The following is a 17,671-nucleotide window of genomic DNA, read 5'->3' on the forward strand; positions in this document are numbered from 1 at the left end:
AGTGTAATTGTAAAGGGTCCCTGGGGGAGTTTGGCAAGAGGAACAGAGGGGAGAAAGGACAGGACGGGTATTTCCTCAGGAAAGCATATCACCTTCTGCCACAATAGAACCCAGCCAGGAAACCGCCGGCATCCACGACATGCACAGTGCTCTCTTGAGTCACTGAGTACATAGAGAGACACACTCACACACTATCACTCACTCGCATGCACGCACACACCATCAGCTCCGCAGCCCATACATCCAGACAGACCAGCATACACCAGGATGACACTGCACTGAGACGTTGCACAGCCATCGCACCAGGTAAGAGGCATTCGCTCGACTCCTGCACCATAGCCCACTTGAGTTAGAACGTTGACTCCAAATGGCTGATCTACAAGCTTACAGGCCTTAAATGGTAAGAGCTTATGTTAACTGTGATGCTCAATGCACAGTCAAATCCGGATCCAGCTTTAATTTCAGCTCTAGTTTAAACTTTCATAGTTAAATGAACACTTAAATGAACACAGAATCTGCTGTGTGCCATGGGCAATTTTGCCATGTGTCAAGTTTGTCATAACAGGAAAAATAGTGAACTGACTGTAGTGGTTAAATTCATCATGTGGTAAGAATTCTTCATTCATCTACCATCTTGCTCACAATAAAAGTCAAAATATATTTACACACTATTTCACTATTTGTTCATCTAGGTTGAATTTATACAGTATATATGCCAAGCAGCGTTATCGCATATTTAATTCCCTTATTTCTTTCATTTCTTCAGTCATTATTTATATATTTATGCAATTCTGCAAAGTTCAATTAAATATTACAGAGGTATACAAGTTATCATAGAATTACTAAAACGGCATTATTCTATTTACCCATTTGAATTAACTTGCATGTCATCAATACCCCAACATGATATGATATCCTGATAGATTGATTTGAAAATATATTCAGTAGACAACTAGCCAATCTACATTGACACGTTGTGAGCTTGTAGACTGGCCATTTTAACTATTAAAAAAAGTTTTTCAAAACAGTCAAAACAAAAGGCTAAGTAGTTTAGGGATAAGGGGTTTAGTCTTATATTGTTGCTTCCGTTAAAACCAATGCCAGGCAGCATATCAGATATTTGGCTTAGTTCAGTGGCTATAGATGGGCTACAACACAGGAAACCTATAATATAACTGAATCTTTCTTTCTTTCCAGAATTCATTCATTCTTTCTTTATTTATTTCCAGAAATAACCAAAGAAATGCCACAGACAAAAGTAATATTAAACCACAACATATAGCACACAAACACAGATGAACACATCATGAGAATCTGCTCTCTTACAAAATACTGACACCTACTTCTAGACAATCACAGATTTCAATGAACACTTGTGTGTGTGTTGTACAATTACTACTTGAAAAAAAGAATCATCTTTTTTCAGTATTTTTATATACGTTCTTTTCATTTCAGTCATTGCCCATGCTAGTGTTTAGATATTAAACGAGTTTGCGACAAGACAAGGTATTTGTTTAGACGAGATCTGTATTGCAGGTCTCTTAAAACAGGCAGCAGCAGCCTCTGAGGTTAGTGACCTTGCAGGGTCTGGGAAAAGCTGTGAAGAAAAACAACTACAGTTGACCTGCCCTTCTTGAGCAAATAGTCTGATCCCTGTTGTCCAACTGAGAATTGAGGTCATACAGCTGAATTCCCTGGTGTGAATTATGTGCAACTGTTTAAACAAATAAATTATGTTGAGGAAAAAAGAGAATGCATGCCAAGCAATATCTTCCATTGCATGAATACAATGGTTTAAACAAAGTATATTATATATCGGTTTTCCAGTGAAGGCTCTTCTAACTGCTTTAGTTTATACTCTGACCTGAGAACCAAAGAGTAAATTATTTTGTGTGTGCATTGTGAGTGCATTGCCTACATGGTAATTTGGGAGTCACCACGAATTACCATGTAGGCAATGCACTCAAAAGAATATTTACTCTCCTAATATGATATTATTATTTGAGGATAATTTCTTTGGTTTATTTGCAGGGATGCAAAAGTGTGTATGATTTATTTATTTTTAACTTTAAAATGAGCATTGTACAGCATTTGACGAAGTACAATCAAATAAGTAAATATTATTTTAAAGAAACATACTTTCCTAAAGAGGTGGGAATAGACCATGGATCATTCTAATGTCTATGGGCTGAAATCTGAGAGCACATGCTACTCAGTTTTGATTTAATATTATTACAAATTAATTAAATGCCAAGTTTTGGGAATTATGGGAGAACCTTTTTTCCTCACCTTACAAATGTTGACTTTATTTTTCACCAAAATATTTTGGTAAACAACATTTAATGTATTCGTTGCAAAAAGCTTCTATGTACTGTAGATTAACTGAATCGACTGCATTAGACGTAAAATCAAATTGATCATGGAGAAGAAAAAAAACTAAACGAAAAGAAAAATAACATTATGCAAATGCAATGCTTCTGTTCTCACACACCAGCTTGGCTTTTTCCCTAAAGAGGTTACGTAGCTGTAGAAGAATGCCAGAATATATGCCAGTGCATATTTTCAACAAGCTGAATGTAAACTGTGATGCAAATCCACATTCATGTACAGTACTGTATGTCCATTTGGTCACAAGCACCATTGTTTATATAAGCTAGCAGTTCAACATGTGTACAATACTGTCATAATAATATACACAACATTCTCTAAATACAGGCAATATTTACATGACATATTTCCTGGATGGCTATGTTCTAGAAAACATGAGAGGATGTTATGCATTTCAGCTATTATAAACAATGTCAGGGTGGCACTTGTATATGAACATATTAAAACATAGTCTAAGCATACACAGATACATTGTCCTGCTAGTCATACGTTTAAAGTGGTTACACAGAAGGACTATAGCATTGTGTCATTCATCTTAAATAGCTGGAAAACTGAAAAAGAGATTTAGTCACTGAGTGATTGTATTTCATCCTACAGCGTATTCCATGTTTTTGTTTTGTTTTACAGATTATTAATCCCCTATAACTGCAACAATGCCCATTTTAAAGAAGCTCCCGGGGCGGTCGAAGAGCTGCCATGACTTCCCCAGGGTGGACGGAGCGCTCATCCTGCCCAGGATGGACCTGAACATGGCGGACCTCAATGACCTGAACGATCTCGACGGCCTGAAGGTGCTGAAGAACAACCTGAACCCCTTCGAGGAGGTGGACCTGGACGAGGAGAGGAACGAAGTGGGCCTCATCATGGGCGACGTCGCCGTCAAGGGCAACAACCTCCAGCACAACAGAACGACGTCCCGGGACGGAGAGGAGGAAGAGAACGAGGTCAACGCCGAGAGGCACGGAGCAGGGCACCCTAAAGGGATGACACCCCTGAGGGGGACCCTGGAGCGTATCTGTGGGGTATCACCCATCAAGACCCTCGGGAAGCTGGGGAAAGGGCTCCGCTTTCCGGGACGCAAATGCGGGACCCTACCTGCACAACGCAGCCTCCCAGAGACCGACGCATTTCCACCAGTGAAGGAGAAAAGGAAGGGATTACGCAGAAGCTCAGAGGAAATCATGACTCTACTCCGGTAATGAGCTGAGGAAATATGAAACACCTCAACAATATTGGCGATATTGATATGTTGTTTTCCAAGATACTCAAAGACAAGGGCAATCGCAGGTCAACGACGATATGGGAGAATCAAATCAATTTTAAGATCATCTTTTTATGTGCATTGTATATTAGTGTCTGGTGTGTTGGGGTAGAAATAGAGAAAGAGTTCTATTTTAAGTGTTCAGTAAAAAGCATGGCTCAAAACATAATAAGTGTGATTGTTTCCTGTTGCCTTAGGTAATGTGTTAAGCCTACCTGTTTATACTCGGAACTCCTTTTGTTTGGCTGTGCTGCTATTTTGTGTACTGTCTGTGCTCGGTGAAAGGAAGTATTTAGAACCGAATCATTGTGTTTACCACAGCAGCAATAGTTTAACAGATGTAACATTACGCATTTCTAACATTCCAATCATGGGTGCTTCTTTTTCAAACTCCATAATACATTCCTCCATGGCCTGACATCTGATGCATCTGCTGCATGCCATGCTTGATGAATAACTGCCATTCGTAGTCGTCGATTCTAATATGTTATGTTGCAATGGGAATTATTCACATTTGTCGTCTTGCTCCGGTTGCGTCTGCAGCTTTACAGGCCGCCGTAAGGAGATGCGCAGAGAAAGCCTGCCCTGCGGGGACCTGAGCGCCGATGGAGAGGCAGAGCCGTGCCGACGTCCCTCCTTCCTCAAGATGGTCAGCTTAGGCAAGCTGAAGAGGGACTCCTCTTCTGACCGCAGCTCCCTAGAGACTGAGGACGAAACCGTGGAGGAGTCGGTGCTGAAACCCAGAGAGCCTCTTTCTGGTAAGAGACGCATTCTGAGAAGACCAAACATGGGGAAACCGTCAGAATATCAATCACATTTAGGGGAACCCTCAGAGAATGTACAATGTCCACAACACACAAGGAGTTTCCTCGTGTGGTCTGTTGACTGAGAACATAAACACTTCCTGGTCAGCTCCAAAAGTATTTCCTCCCAATTCCAGACCCTTCTGATGGAGCTGAGAGGTCCACACTCACAGTCCCAGAGTCACTGGGTTCAATCAACACCAGACTGTGAAATCAGGAAATGACCTTGCTTCCTCTGCACAGGTCCCCCCAGATAGAAGTTCAACCTAGCTACTGTTCACACACAGCTCCACAGGGAGGGAACAACCTAGCTACTGTTCACACACAGCTCCACAGGGAGGGAACAAGTAACCTACCTACTGTTCACACATGCAGCTCCACAGGGAGGGAACAAGTAACCTAGCTACTGTTCACACATGCAGCTCCACAGGGAGGGAACAAGTAACCTAGCTACTGTTCACACATGCAGCTCCACAGGGAGGGAACAAGTAACCTAGCTACTGTTCACACATGCAGCTCCACAGGGAGGGAACAAGTAACCTAGCTACTGTTCACACATGCAGCTCCACAGGGAGGGAACAAGTAACCTAGCTACTGTTCACACATGCAGCTCCACAGGGAGGGAACAAGTAACCTAGCTACTGTTCACACATGCAGCTCCACAGATAGAAGTTCAACCTAGCTACTGTTCACACACAGTTCCACAGATAGAAGTTCAACCTAGCTACTGTTCACATTTCACACACAGTTCCACAGATAGAAGTTCAATCTAGCTACTGTTCACACACAGCTCCACAGATAGAAGTTCAACCTAGCTACTGTTCACACACAGCTCCACAGGGAGGGAACAATATAGCTACTGTTCACACACAGCTCCACAGGGAGGGAACAAGGCCAGGAATAGGATAGGAGCAATACATAATTATTCAATTCATTTTCAGTAACCATAACAAATTCTTACTTCCCGATACCTTTCGGTTGATTATTATAGAATAAGAAATAAAATAAAATTTCCGTTCATATTGATGATGCATATTGATGATTGATAATGAAAGTGAATTAATTTCACTCGGAGGATCTGTTACAGCATGTGTTTAATTATATCTCGTGCCAATAATACATTCACGAACCTTGCTGTCCCTAGTTTGGGTATTATAGGCATGCTTTTTTAATGTACATTTTATAAATTGTTATCGTGAAAGAAATAGCAGATCTACAAGCCCACAGCGTGTTGTGATGCGATGCGCTATGAGCTTGCTGTAGATTTAAGTGGTTAACAGTAACACTGTTTTCTTTTTTGCCAGCTCCATGTGAATCAGTGAACATAATTTGCAATATATGTTAAAGCACACTACACAAGTCACGATACCCTTGTGTAGAAATGTTGTTAATGCATTTACATACTGTAAATGCATTAAAGATATATCTCGGCCCGGGCTGGCCCAGCGGTCCGGGTACCTGACCTGCTAATCCAGCCTGATCGTCATGTCGCGGGTTCATGACGACCTTTGCTGCGTGTCAATCCACATCTCTCTCCCCCATTTCCTGTCAACTTACTGTACATTATCAAATAAAAACATATATATATATAGGCCTATATGATATCTATGATAATGTCTATGATTATGCAGGGCATCAGACTGAATCATTCGTGTCCTTATTTCCCTCAGTGTTGGAGATCCTACAACTAGTGAACCACCGGGATCTCCTGTCAGCCGACACTCACATCCAAGAGCTGGAGAGAGAATGTGACGTTCTGGCACAGCTGCCCGCCACGTCGAACGCCACCCCACCCCCGAGCTTCGGTCCGAGCCCCCCTTCCAGCACGACCTCCCTGACGCTCTCCCCGTCCCCGGACGACCCGTTCAGTCCCAACGCCACGCTGGACTCGGGCCGGCGGAAGGCCAAGGACGTGGAGCTCCTGTACGAGGCCCTGCAGAAGGAGATGTGGGACGTGGTGCGCGAGTCCCTCCGTCAGCCCAGCGCCGGACCCAACCTGGGACTGGTGGTGCTGGTGATCCAGCAGGAGGAGTACGCCGACGCCGCCTGGGCCGTGAGAGAGGAGAACAAACCGCAGCACAGGGGCGGCGGCGGTCCCCTAGGGACGACCCCGCCCATAAGCCATCGCCCTCGCCGGCTGAAGCTGAAGTGGAGGCAGGCCGTGGCGGAGGCGGCGGACTGGAGCCTGCCCCAGCAGGTGGACACCCGGGCTGGCCAGCTGGCCTGCTACCTGGAGCGCCTCAAGAGTCGGATGGTGGATGACCTGGACGCGGCCAGAAGGAACGCCGTGTCCATCTACCCCGAGGAGTTCGCTGCCTTCCAGGTGTACGTGGAGAGCTATCACCGGGCGGTGGCCAAACGTCTTCGGACCATCACCAGTTGCCCACTTCAGATCACGGACGTCTACTCACTGCTCGATTGGTTCTACAATATATACAACAGGTATGCCTCCCCCAGGATCATCAGACCATACATGTTGTCAAATCAAACTTAAAGTAAAGTAGGTAGGCCTAAACTAATTTCTGGTTTTCCATCAGGGATGTCTTAGGTAGCACTGGCACCATGACCATCAACTATGCCGCACTGGAACCTATTATACAGCAAGCAACCGTAAACAGGCTGGAGCAAGACTGCCTCAGTATTGTCACGGTAAAATATGGCTTATATGCATCACTTCGTCTTTTTAAATGAAACATGATCATACCATTTGCAGCATGTCATTTTTTGAGTGGCGCAACCACTCCTACAACCAGCAATGTCCGTGTGTCTGTGTCTATGTGACCCGTGTGTCTGTGTTCATGCACTGATGCACCTATCTTATCTATGTGACGTTAATGAGCACCAGTATAATGAGTACCAGTAGGGGAGTTGCACCACTCAGTTCACACGGGTGTGATTTTTTAATTTTGTTTTGCAATGATGAGATTTATTTATTTGTAAAATGTTTTTTTTTCCAGGAGAAGGTGACGACGGAGCTCAGTCAGGTTCTGGACGAGGAGGAGAGACGATGGGCCCAGACGTTGCACATAGAGGAGTATCAGTCTCATCTGGCTCGCTCCGTCATCCAGGTCAGTGTTGTTTTTGGCAGCAAATTTCTATTTTAGTTTTATAGTCTCTTGAATAGTGTTCACTTAGTTTTAGTCACATGTTAGTCGTCTGGAATGTATTAGTGTTAGTCTAGTTTTAGTCGACTAAATGTCATGCAATTTTAGTCGACTAAATCTACAGGTGATTTAGTCGACTAAAATGTGTTTTGGCGGGCCTTGATGCCATCGTAATGGCAGATTTTATACTTGCTGAAAATAGCCGATCGGCTACCACTGATATAGCCGATCGGCTATTTTCAGCATGCAACCATGTGTAAAATGACTTGTATATACTGGATCTCTTGTCCACTAGTCCCTTTATAACATTTTAGTCTCGTTTTTATTTCATGACGAAATTGTCGATATATTTAGTCTTAGTTGTAGTCGTCATAGCTTAGTTTTCATTTCGTTTTCGTCAGTGAAAAAAGGTAGTCAACGAACATTTTACGTCTTAGTTTTAGTCAAAAACAAACAACACTGATCCAGGTAGACATATTTATATATTGTGGAACACGTGTAGGAAGATGTTTTCAGTTATGTTATTATATTGGATATAATATATATTTGTCAAAGAACCACAAAACAACATGGCTTCATTCTCATTGCAGAGGTTGAAGGAGGACCTGGACCGCTCCACGGCCGTGAACCAGTTCCTGGGGGCCAGGGTAGCGTGCTGCAGTCTCATTGGCCTGGCCGACTTCCTCTACAGGTGCGGATAATTGATTGAGGATTGATTTCAGATGCTATTGATTGATTTAAAGCTATAATAATAATAATAATAATAATAATAGTATAGAAATTGCATGGATTTTTAGAACAGTATACTATACAGATATTCAGTAAAAGGGACACTTTTCTGGGGGTTTTATGTGTGTACTACAGTATATGGTTTTAGATATTTTAGATTTTAGTGTCCAGACGCTGGACTCACTTCCTTCCTTGACTACAATTCCCATAATGCTTTGGTGCACTGCTCCTACTTGTGGATAGGGGGAGGGCCGTCTTATACTGAGACAACATGTAGTCCAGGAAGGAAGTGAGACCAGTGTCTGTGACATCATGGACACTGCTAAAATCTAAAATATCTGAAACCACATATTACACACATAAAGACCCCCCAGGAAAGTGTTCTAAATCTTCTAAACATCATTAACATATTATTTGCAAAAAGGGTGAAGAAGTGTCCCTTTACTTTTCGCTAGATATACTCATGAAAATCTATGTCTAGTTTTCAGAGGAAGGTGGAGATGTTCCATGACACTCAGGCAGAATTTGGAGATCGCGGCGATGGATATGTTTCCAGGACCATAGCTCTGGTCAACTGCTGCCCTCCTCTCAGGTATAGATGCACATAGAAATCCACTTGCAATATCCTCATGATCCACCAGTGGGCACTGGCTCACAGGTTGGGAATTGCTCTATAATGAATAGAATGTTTCTGAAGTCATTAAGTATTTTTCACACTATACACAGCTTCATAATACATTGTGTGTATACCAGGTCCTTTGTGCAGCGCTGCAGGCAGTGTGACCCACTATGAACAGCTTCATAACTTTGTGTCAGTGTTGATTTCGTCGACTAAAACTATGTTCGTCGACTACCTTTTTTCACTGACAAAAACTAAATGGAAACTAAATGAAAAATGAAAGACTAAAACGAAGACTAAATGTATTGACAATTTCGTCTAGAAAAAACTAGACTAAATGTTTGCAAGGGACTACTGTGGACAAGACATCAGGTATAAGTCATTTTACACTCGGTTGACGCATTGTGAGCTTGTAGGTCGGCTATTTCCAGCAAGTGTAAAATCAGCCATTACGATTTACGACGACATCAAGGCCCGCCAAAATACATTTTAGTCGACAGAATCAACTGTAGATTTAGTCGGCTAAAGTCGCATGACATTTAGTCAGCTAAAACTAGACAAAATGAAGTTTCAGTCCAAAGACTATATGACTAGACTAAAATAGAAATTTGCTGCCAAAAACAACACTGCTTTGTGTGCATGTACACCAGGTCCTTCGTGCAGCGCTGCAGGCAGTGTGACCCACAAGGCAGTGAGGCATCGGCGCAGAAGGCCAACCATTCTCTGGACAGGATCATCAAACAGTCAGTGAGGGTGCTGGTGGACAGACTGTTTGAGCACATCAGGGTGAGTTTTCCCTTCTTTTTTTTTTTTTAAACTCTTTTAGCCTATGGCCTTATCTTCCAATGAACCCATTTAGACCTGACGTCAACATTTAAAAAATGTCTTCTAAATTCTGACAGTTTTCTGAAATACCTATGTTTCTATGTCCGTGCTGCTCAATATTTCATGTCAAGGACCCCAAAAATTATATGTAATTGGCCGTCGACCCCCATCTGAAAATATGTTATTCCAGGGACCCTTCAGAAGCAAAGATTTGAGTTAAAAACGTTCACGCTGAAAGAATATATATATTCAAAGATTTGTGCCACATTTTCACGATTCTTCAAAAATAGCAGACCTACAAGCTCATAGCGCGGAACCGCGCTATGAGCTTGTAGATCTGCTATTTGTTAACAGCTAAAGTATAACAGAATGCTTAAAACACCAAAAGGGGTTCTCGCCCAGAATGGGTTAAGTCCAGTGAGAAATAAATAAAAACATTACAGAATACATTGCATTACAACAATACATTACAGAATACACTAATGATAATTATCACAGCATATATCAAAATACGTCATATTACTACTACTCACTCACTCACTCACTCACTCACCCACTCACTCACCAACTCACTCACTCACTCACTCACCCACCCACCCACTCACTCACTCACTCACTCACTCACTCACTCACTCACTCACTCACTCACTCACTCACCCGCGCACACACACACCCACCTACACACAAACACACACACACACACACACACACACACACACACACACACACACACACACACACACACACACACACACGCACACACACACACACACAAACAAAAAACTAAAGAAAACAAAACAATAAATCACAAAATAATAATAAACCACTCAATAAAAAGCAATCCCAGCTATCATATAACTGCCCTAAAAATAAAAGGTCGGCTTCTGATACTAGTTTTTATTTTTGGTAAAACATAAGAAGAAGAAAGTGAGAAGAATTGTCTAAAAAACCCATCTAATTACAGTTCATTTTCATGCATGTGGAATATTTGCTCTATTAATCAGTGCATCTGTTGCTGCTCTAGCCTTTCTTTGACAAGCTGGTCAAGAGGAAATGGTTGAACAACCAAGAAGCTTTTGAGGCCATCGAAGCCAGTATCAAACAACACTTCAAGAAGTTCAGAAGGATGGACCCCCCACCATATCAGGTATTTGTTGTTTCAGTAACTGCTTCTCATACATCAAAATAAATGATGTTTTGTGCACCCGTTCAGCTTGATTACTAGTTACTGTTCGACAGACTCTAGTGGGTGAGGTACACAGGCGGGTTCTGGTTGAATATGTCCTATTTACTGTTTGACAGACTCTAGTGGGTGAGGTACACAGGCGGGTTCTGGTTGAATATGTCCTATTTACTGTTTGACAGACTCTAGTGGGTGAGGTACACAGGCGGGTTCTGGTTGAATATGTCCGAGCCATCATGCGCGGACGTCTCATCTGCACATCCCTGAAGATGAGGAAGAGGGTGGCTTTCCGGTTGCAGGATGAGGCCAAACAACTCAAAGGGCTCTTCAAGGATTTGGTGAGTTTGCTCTTCAGATATTCTGCCTCCACACTGAGTCCACACTTTGTTCGTCTTTCCTCTGTCAAAGTATCGACCCTCTCGTTTGTATGCGGAAGTTGGCGAGAAGTTCTGGGAACTCACATTAGGCTGACCTTATCCTAACCCTTGGTGCAAATAGCTGCTCACAGTGAGCCTGCAGATCAGCTATTTTCAATGAAGATGTTGATTGATTGATTGATTGATTGATTGATTGATTGATTGATTGATTGATTGATCGATTGATTGAAGAATTTATTAACATTTTGGAGAATTACAGTACATTTCAAGCACAACTCAATACAAAACTGTTAACTGTGGACGACACCATAAAGCATTACACTTGTTTACAATAGGGTCCACCCTTTTCAATTCATCAGAACATTTGTAAGTAATACAAATATACACTTCTATATATTCAAAAAACAGGAAAATCATGATAAAAGGAGGTAAACTGGGAAGAAACATTGAGGGGAAATGTTGGGGCGGGATTCAGATTTTACGGGGCCAGTTTCTAATTGCAGACGTCCGTAGGTGCCCTTTGAGAGCGGTTCTGAAGGAGTCAAGGTCTTAATGACTGTTGGTAGGGCGTTCCACATTTTGGTGGCATAGGAGCAAAATTATTTTAGTCCCTTTTTTGTGCCGAATCTGGGTTGAACATGGTTTGTTGAACTCCCTCTGGTGTTGTGGGTGTGGAGGACTTCGTTGACATTATGCTTAAGGAAGTATTCAGACAGGTACATCAGGGTATCTTGGTGGTGTAGCGAATCTTGTGGACCAGACCCATTGCAAGATGCTGTACTCTGTTGTCAACCCTAAGCCATTCCAGCACTTTCAAAATGGGCAGGGGTGAGGTGGGTTCAGGGAGTGAGGCCAAGGCCACAGTCCACAGTCCAGGCCACAGTCTTTTTACCCCGCTCCCCTCAGGCAGGAGGCTGCGTTCCCTAAAGACTAAAACGGCCCGACACTCAAACAGTTTTTTCCCCATGACAATCCGGCTCCTCAATTCTGCTGGTCCACCCCCCCCACCCCCACACCCCAGCCTCCTCACCACCTGACCCCGTTCTACCCTCCCTGAGTGGAATCGACAGACTGACTTAAGCTGACTGTCCTAGAAACTATTCATTATACGTATTTATTGTCTCCACCAGGCCGAAGGCATGTGGGGAGAGTATGTTTTGCACTCCGTCCGTCCGCGTGTGTGTCCGTGTGTCCGTGAACAGCTAATCTCGGCCACCGTTAACCCGGTCGATGCCATATTTTGCACACACACTCCCTGGATGCCAACCATGAACCTCTGCCCCAAACTTTCCAGAACGGCCTGTTATAGCGCCACCAGGAGGCCGCTTTGTGCAAAACAAGTTTTTCGATGCCATATTTTGCACACACACTCCCTGGATGCCAACCATGAACCTCTGCCCCAAACTTTCCAGAACGGCCTGTTATAGCGCCACCAGGAGGCCGCTTTGTGCAAAACAAGTTTTTGCACAGTACACCTACAGATTTTGTCCAAACATCACGCAAATTGGTACACAGTCTCTCTAGAGCCATTCAACGAAACGGGTCTTTCAGATTTATCAGACTCCATCCTGATTGGTTAAGATTGGCTTCCAAAGTTCACAGGAGTGCAAACAAAATGCTGCAAATCATGAACACATCGCGTGATTTCCGTGAAATTGTGCACCCACATTCCCACTAGGCCGAGGACGAAATGCCACATGAACAATTTCAACTCAGCCTCAAGGTGGCGCTATAACTGGCCGAAAAGTGTTTTTACCTCTAACTGCACGGATCTGTGGATAACCTGGTGGAGACCTGTGCCCGGAAGGGCACTTTTTCTAGTTTAATTTTATTTCATTTCACTATCCTTTTGCACAATGTTGTTTTTGCACTATCTTGTCCTGTTTTGCACTTAAATGTCATAACTGCACTCTGCTGTTCACCAAACCAAATTCCTAACATGTTTACATGTAATGGCAATAAAGTCTTCTGATTCTGATTCTGAAGTAGTAGCCTGACCATGTTTGGTGGGCGGCGGTAGAGATGGTTGGATGGTAACTGCAAGGTTCCCAGTTCGAACCCGGGCTCCCTCAGAGTTGGTGTCGAAGTGTCCTTGAGCAAGACACTAAACCCTAAATTGCTCCTGATGTGCTGGTTGGTGCCTTGCATGGTTTCCGCCGCCAGCGGTGTATGAATGTGTGCGTGAATGGATGAATGTAATGCACAATCTATGTAAAGCGCCTTGGATAAAGGTGCTATATAAATGCACCATTTACTATTTACCATTTAGAAGGAAAATAGGAGTATAACCTAGAAACCACCATTTAGAGTTTAGACACCTATACCAAAAAAGCTGAGTCTTGAAAGTATTGACCGAAAGTGGGCAGAACAATGCAGCCGATCTGGCAACTTTGAATGGAAGCTGACCCTGCCAGGTCAGGGATAACTCTGAAAAATGGCTGCCATCACCGAGATGGAGATTGATGAAGTGAGCCTACGTTAGAGCTAACCAGAGAGGGGAAGAGGGACTAAAAGGAACTCGGCCTGCCAACGTGGCATTTTGCCCTTTCTGCGTTTGAGTTCAAACAAGTGTCCGTCACCTCGGCTGACAACAGGAAGCCTCTGTGTCCAGGAGGAACTTCCTGTTCCTGTCAGCTGCGCTATGCTTTGATGTGGCTCTTGGGAACGTGGCCTTGATGGCCCTTTTTTCGGTGAAGAGCAGGACAAAGTATCTGTGGAAATGGCAGGAGGATGCGATTTTAATGGCTGGCTAAAAAAAAAACCAACAGAGATATTTTTAGTGAAAGCCAAGCCAAAGTTACTTGTCTTTTCTTTTCTTTTTTTTCTTAAAGGGGAAAAAACAACCTGGAAAGAAAAATGTAATGGGGCTCGCGGGCCTGTGTTATTTACTTTTCTGAACTAAATATTTAGCTAACCTAATTGTTCACAGTTCATAGCTAATCTGTGCTCATAGTCTAAAGCATGGGTTTTCAACAGGTGGTCCGTGGACCACTGGTGGTCCGTGAAGGTGTTGCATGTGGTCCCTGACCATGCATTTATAGTAATGTAGGAAAGTGAAGATTCATATTTGAATTTATTGTATTGACCACAAGTTGAGAAACAATGCAGTAAATGATCTGGTGACAAATTATGTCGATGTCGTCAGTTACTGGGAAGTCTACTCTGAACTTCCACAGAAAAGTGAGTTAGAATCTCAAGGGAAACAGTACCGGATTGCCTGGTTGAGTCACCATTATAAAGAAATGTGCCCATAATCAACCGCAAGTGTCTGCTTACTCATAGTAAGTTACAATGAACAGCAACATGAGTGTAATATGGAAGGTTAATTTCTTTCCCCCACACCACAACGGTATCCCCCCCTCCCAACACAACAATGGTCCCCAGGTTGATTCTCAGTCAGGGTGGTGGTCCCCAGGTTAAGTTTCAGTCAGGGTGGTGGACCCTGGTTCATAATCAGTTGAAAACCCCTGGTCTAAAGTTTAACATGTTCAGCAGATTGTGTGACGCCGCTTTGTTGTAGAGTGGCGGGGGGGGGGGGGGGGGGGGGGGGTCGGTGGATCAGGGCTAGAATGGCTGGATGATGGTAACCACAAGGTTGCCAGTTCGAACCCCGGGCTCCCCCAGAGTTGGTGTCGAAGTGTCCTTGAGCAAGACACTGAACCCCTAATTGTTCCCGATGTGCTGGTTGGTGCCTTGCATGGTTACCGCCGCCATCGGCGTGTGAATGTGTGTGGGTGTGTGTGAATGGGATAAAGGCACTATTTAAATGCACCATTTACCATTTAGAGTAGACGGTATACAGAGCTACTGTACCGTAGCAACATTTAGCTCGCCAAAAATCTGCAATGACAGTTATGATTCGATTATGGTGATGGGTGTTTAATTGCTATACCCGCTATCCTTTGATAACGTAATGGTTGCTAATACTTCATGCCTCTTGCAGGACTCGAGCTCCGCCTGGCTGGACAGCGTTATTGGTCACCTGGCTGACATAATTCTCCTGGAGGACACGCCCTCCATTCAGATGGAGGTTGCAGTCCTTGTGAAAGAATTTCCAGATATACGGTGAGGACTTTGTGAACATGTTTACTATCGTGGTTATATATACCGGGAATTGGGTTAAGAGTCATTCATGAAGACACGCTATCCCCAAAGGATCCATGTTCTTTTATGGTTCCTCCTACACATTCAGTGCTGTTTTTGGCACATTGCCTTAAGGTTGGGGAAATCGAAAGAGAGTGTATAGCTTTTTTTTTTTTTCTTGGTTGACAATAGATCAAAACAAGGAAAAGAAGCACGGAAACATATCTACATTAACGTGGCTATTTCTGGCATGGAATGAGGGTGTTTTGAGAGTGGAAGAGATGGAGGGGCCTCCAGGGGAGTCCCAAGCCGCTGACTGTTTGTGTGCTGCTCGGGGGCTCAGGTGATAGTTGGCAAAGCACCACCGTGTGTGACGCATGACCAAACGCTGGAGCAGACAGGAAGCTGCCGCGGAGTACTTCCGGTTCCTGCCAGCCTGCAGGAGACAGTCTGGTGCCACGCATGGAATCAAAGAGGGGGAGGGGGGGGGGGGGGTGTTGAGAAGGAAAGGAAAACAGCCGTTCAGACCTCAAGTGATGCTAACTTAAGGATCTGCTTACCTTGTTTGTTTACATGCCTAGCATCCCCCGCTGGTATTTTTGGAGATCAAAGACTGATAGCCAGGGTTGGCTTTGCCAACTGTCTCAGGCTCAGCCCATGTTCACGGCACGCACACAAGCAAGCAAGCATGCACGCACGCACGCACACACGCACGCACACACGCAGACACACACACACACACACGCCCACACACACACACACACACACACACACACACACACACACACACACACACACTGCACACACACACACCTAAAGATTCAATTTCACTCTTCTCCCTTGTCCTTGAGTTAAACGTTATATTCCTTCAGTCAAACAGATTATTTAAAATGTCCATGTCTCTCCAGTCCCCAGCTTAGGCTGCATGCCAATTCTACAAATAACGTCCACAGACGTCTTGGGCACACAATGTGTTTTTAAGACGGACGTCCCTGGATCGTCCCTAAGTCACATCATAACTAGTCAGATCTGGCCCAGAATATAAGCTATATTATTTAAACTGGTGAAGGCGTCCTGGAAATGACGTAAAGGTCATCCCCATATGGTCCTGTGATCTGGCCTAGTCCTGAACGTCACCGGAGTCACTGGAGGACGTCATCATGACGTCATTTGGCTTGCTGGGAAGCCGGGGGCACTGTGGAGACATCTATAACCCCATGTCTCCTCTGTGTGGCGGGCATGATGTACAGTACAGTACGCCGGCCCCACCCTGGACGGTTACCCCACCAAAAGAGGATGACTGGCACATTTGCGAATGATACCAAGACATATCCTATTTCAATTAACATTAACCCCCATCCCTCCCTCTTCTATTCCTCCCTTCCATACTTTCCCTTCCGTCCCACAGGAAGAAGCATGTCTCCACCCTGCTGAACGTCCGAGGGATGATGCGGCAGGCGGAGCGGCAGGAGATCCTGAACGTGGTCAAAGACTTTGAGTGCCGCACGGCGGCGGCCCTCCTGTGCAGGGACCACGCCCTCTTCTCGGACATCCCCGTCACGTCGGAGGTCCACTGCATCAGCCTGGGCTTCCTCCGCCTCGCCATGAGCGTCACCAACTGGTTCTCAGAGCATCGGCCCAGACAGCGCCGCCGGCGGGCGAGCGCCAACAACAAGAACGCCCCAGTGCCCCCCCACCCCCAGTCCTCTGAAACTACCCAAACGACTACGGAAGACACAAGTAAAGTTCACAGGGACGACTAAGCCTTTCATATTCAGATGCTTTATTAAGACAAGGAATCACAGAGATACTGTGAAATATACAGGCGATATTGTGTACTATTATGCACCTTGACAAAAGAATAGTTGTACTACCAACTATTGTTTCCAAAGAGTGACAGCATTATGAAAAGCATTTAATGTAACGTAAATGAAGAAACTTGACCTCAGGTACTGTACACGCTCACTGACTTTCAGACATACCCAAAACAATTGTTTTAGATTAGCGTCTTTGATGGAAACGTGAAATAGACTGTATATACCTATATAGATCAATTTATTTAGTTTTAGCTGTTATTCACATTCCCAAAAAAAATCTAATTATGATTATTTTACAATGTAGATTTTTCAAGTTTTCATAAATGTATACCTCCAAACGATAACAGTAGAGCTTTCTGTCAACCAGTGCAATGCAATATGGTCAACAATATGCTGTTTAACCATTTGAAGCCTATTTCAGAAATAGTGAATGTCATGATGTATTGTTGTGAGCTTGTAGATCTGCTATGTTCACAATTGTT

General features: G+C 44.0%; 1 protein-coding gene across 1 annotated transcript; it reads left to right on the forward strand.

The window, feature by feature from the left end:
* Positions 1-211: 211 nt before the first annotated feature.
* exoc3l2a (exocyst complex component 3-like 2a) lies at positions 212-17,188 on the forward strand. Its single transcript, XM_083772946.1, has 13 exons — positions 212-306; positions 3,016-3,583; positions 4,193-4,407; positions 6,123-6,894; positions 6,990-7,101; positions 7,410-7,520; positions 8,147-8,247; positions 8,767-8,877; positions 9,555-9,690; positions 10,754-10,876; positions 11,095-11,250; positions 15,233-15,354; positions 16,781-17,188. Exons 2-13 carry the CDS (start codon positions 3,042-3,044, stop codon positions 17,133-17,135), a joined length of 2,856 nt encoding a protein of 951 aa, XP_083629072.1. The 5' UTR covers positions 212-306; positions 3,016-3,041; the 3' UTR covers positions 17,136-17,188.
* The last annotated feature ends 483 nt before the right edge of the window (positions 17,189-17,671 follow it).

This window comes from Protomyctophum parallelum (assembly GCF_964188405.1).
Source record: "Protomyctophum parallelum genome assembly, chromosome: 1".
In the NCBI taxonomy this organism is placed as follows: Eukaryota; Metazoa; Chordata; class Actinopteri; order Myctophiformes; family Myctophidae; genus Protomyctophum; species Protomyctophum parallelum.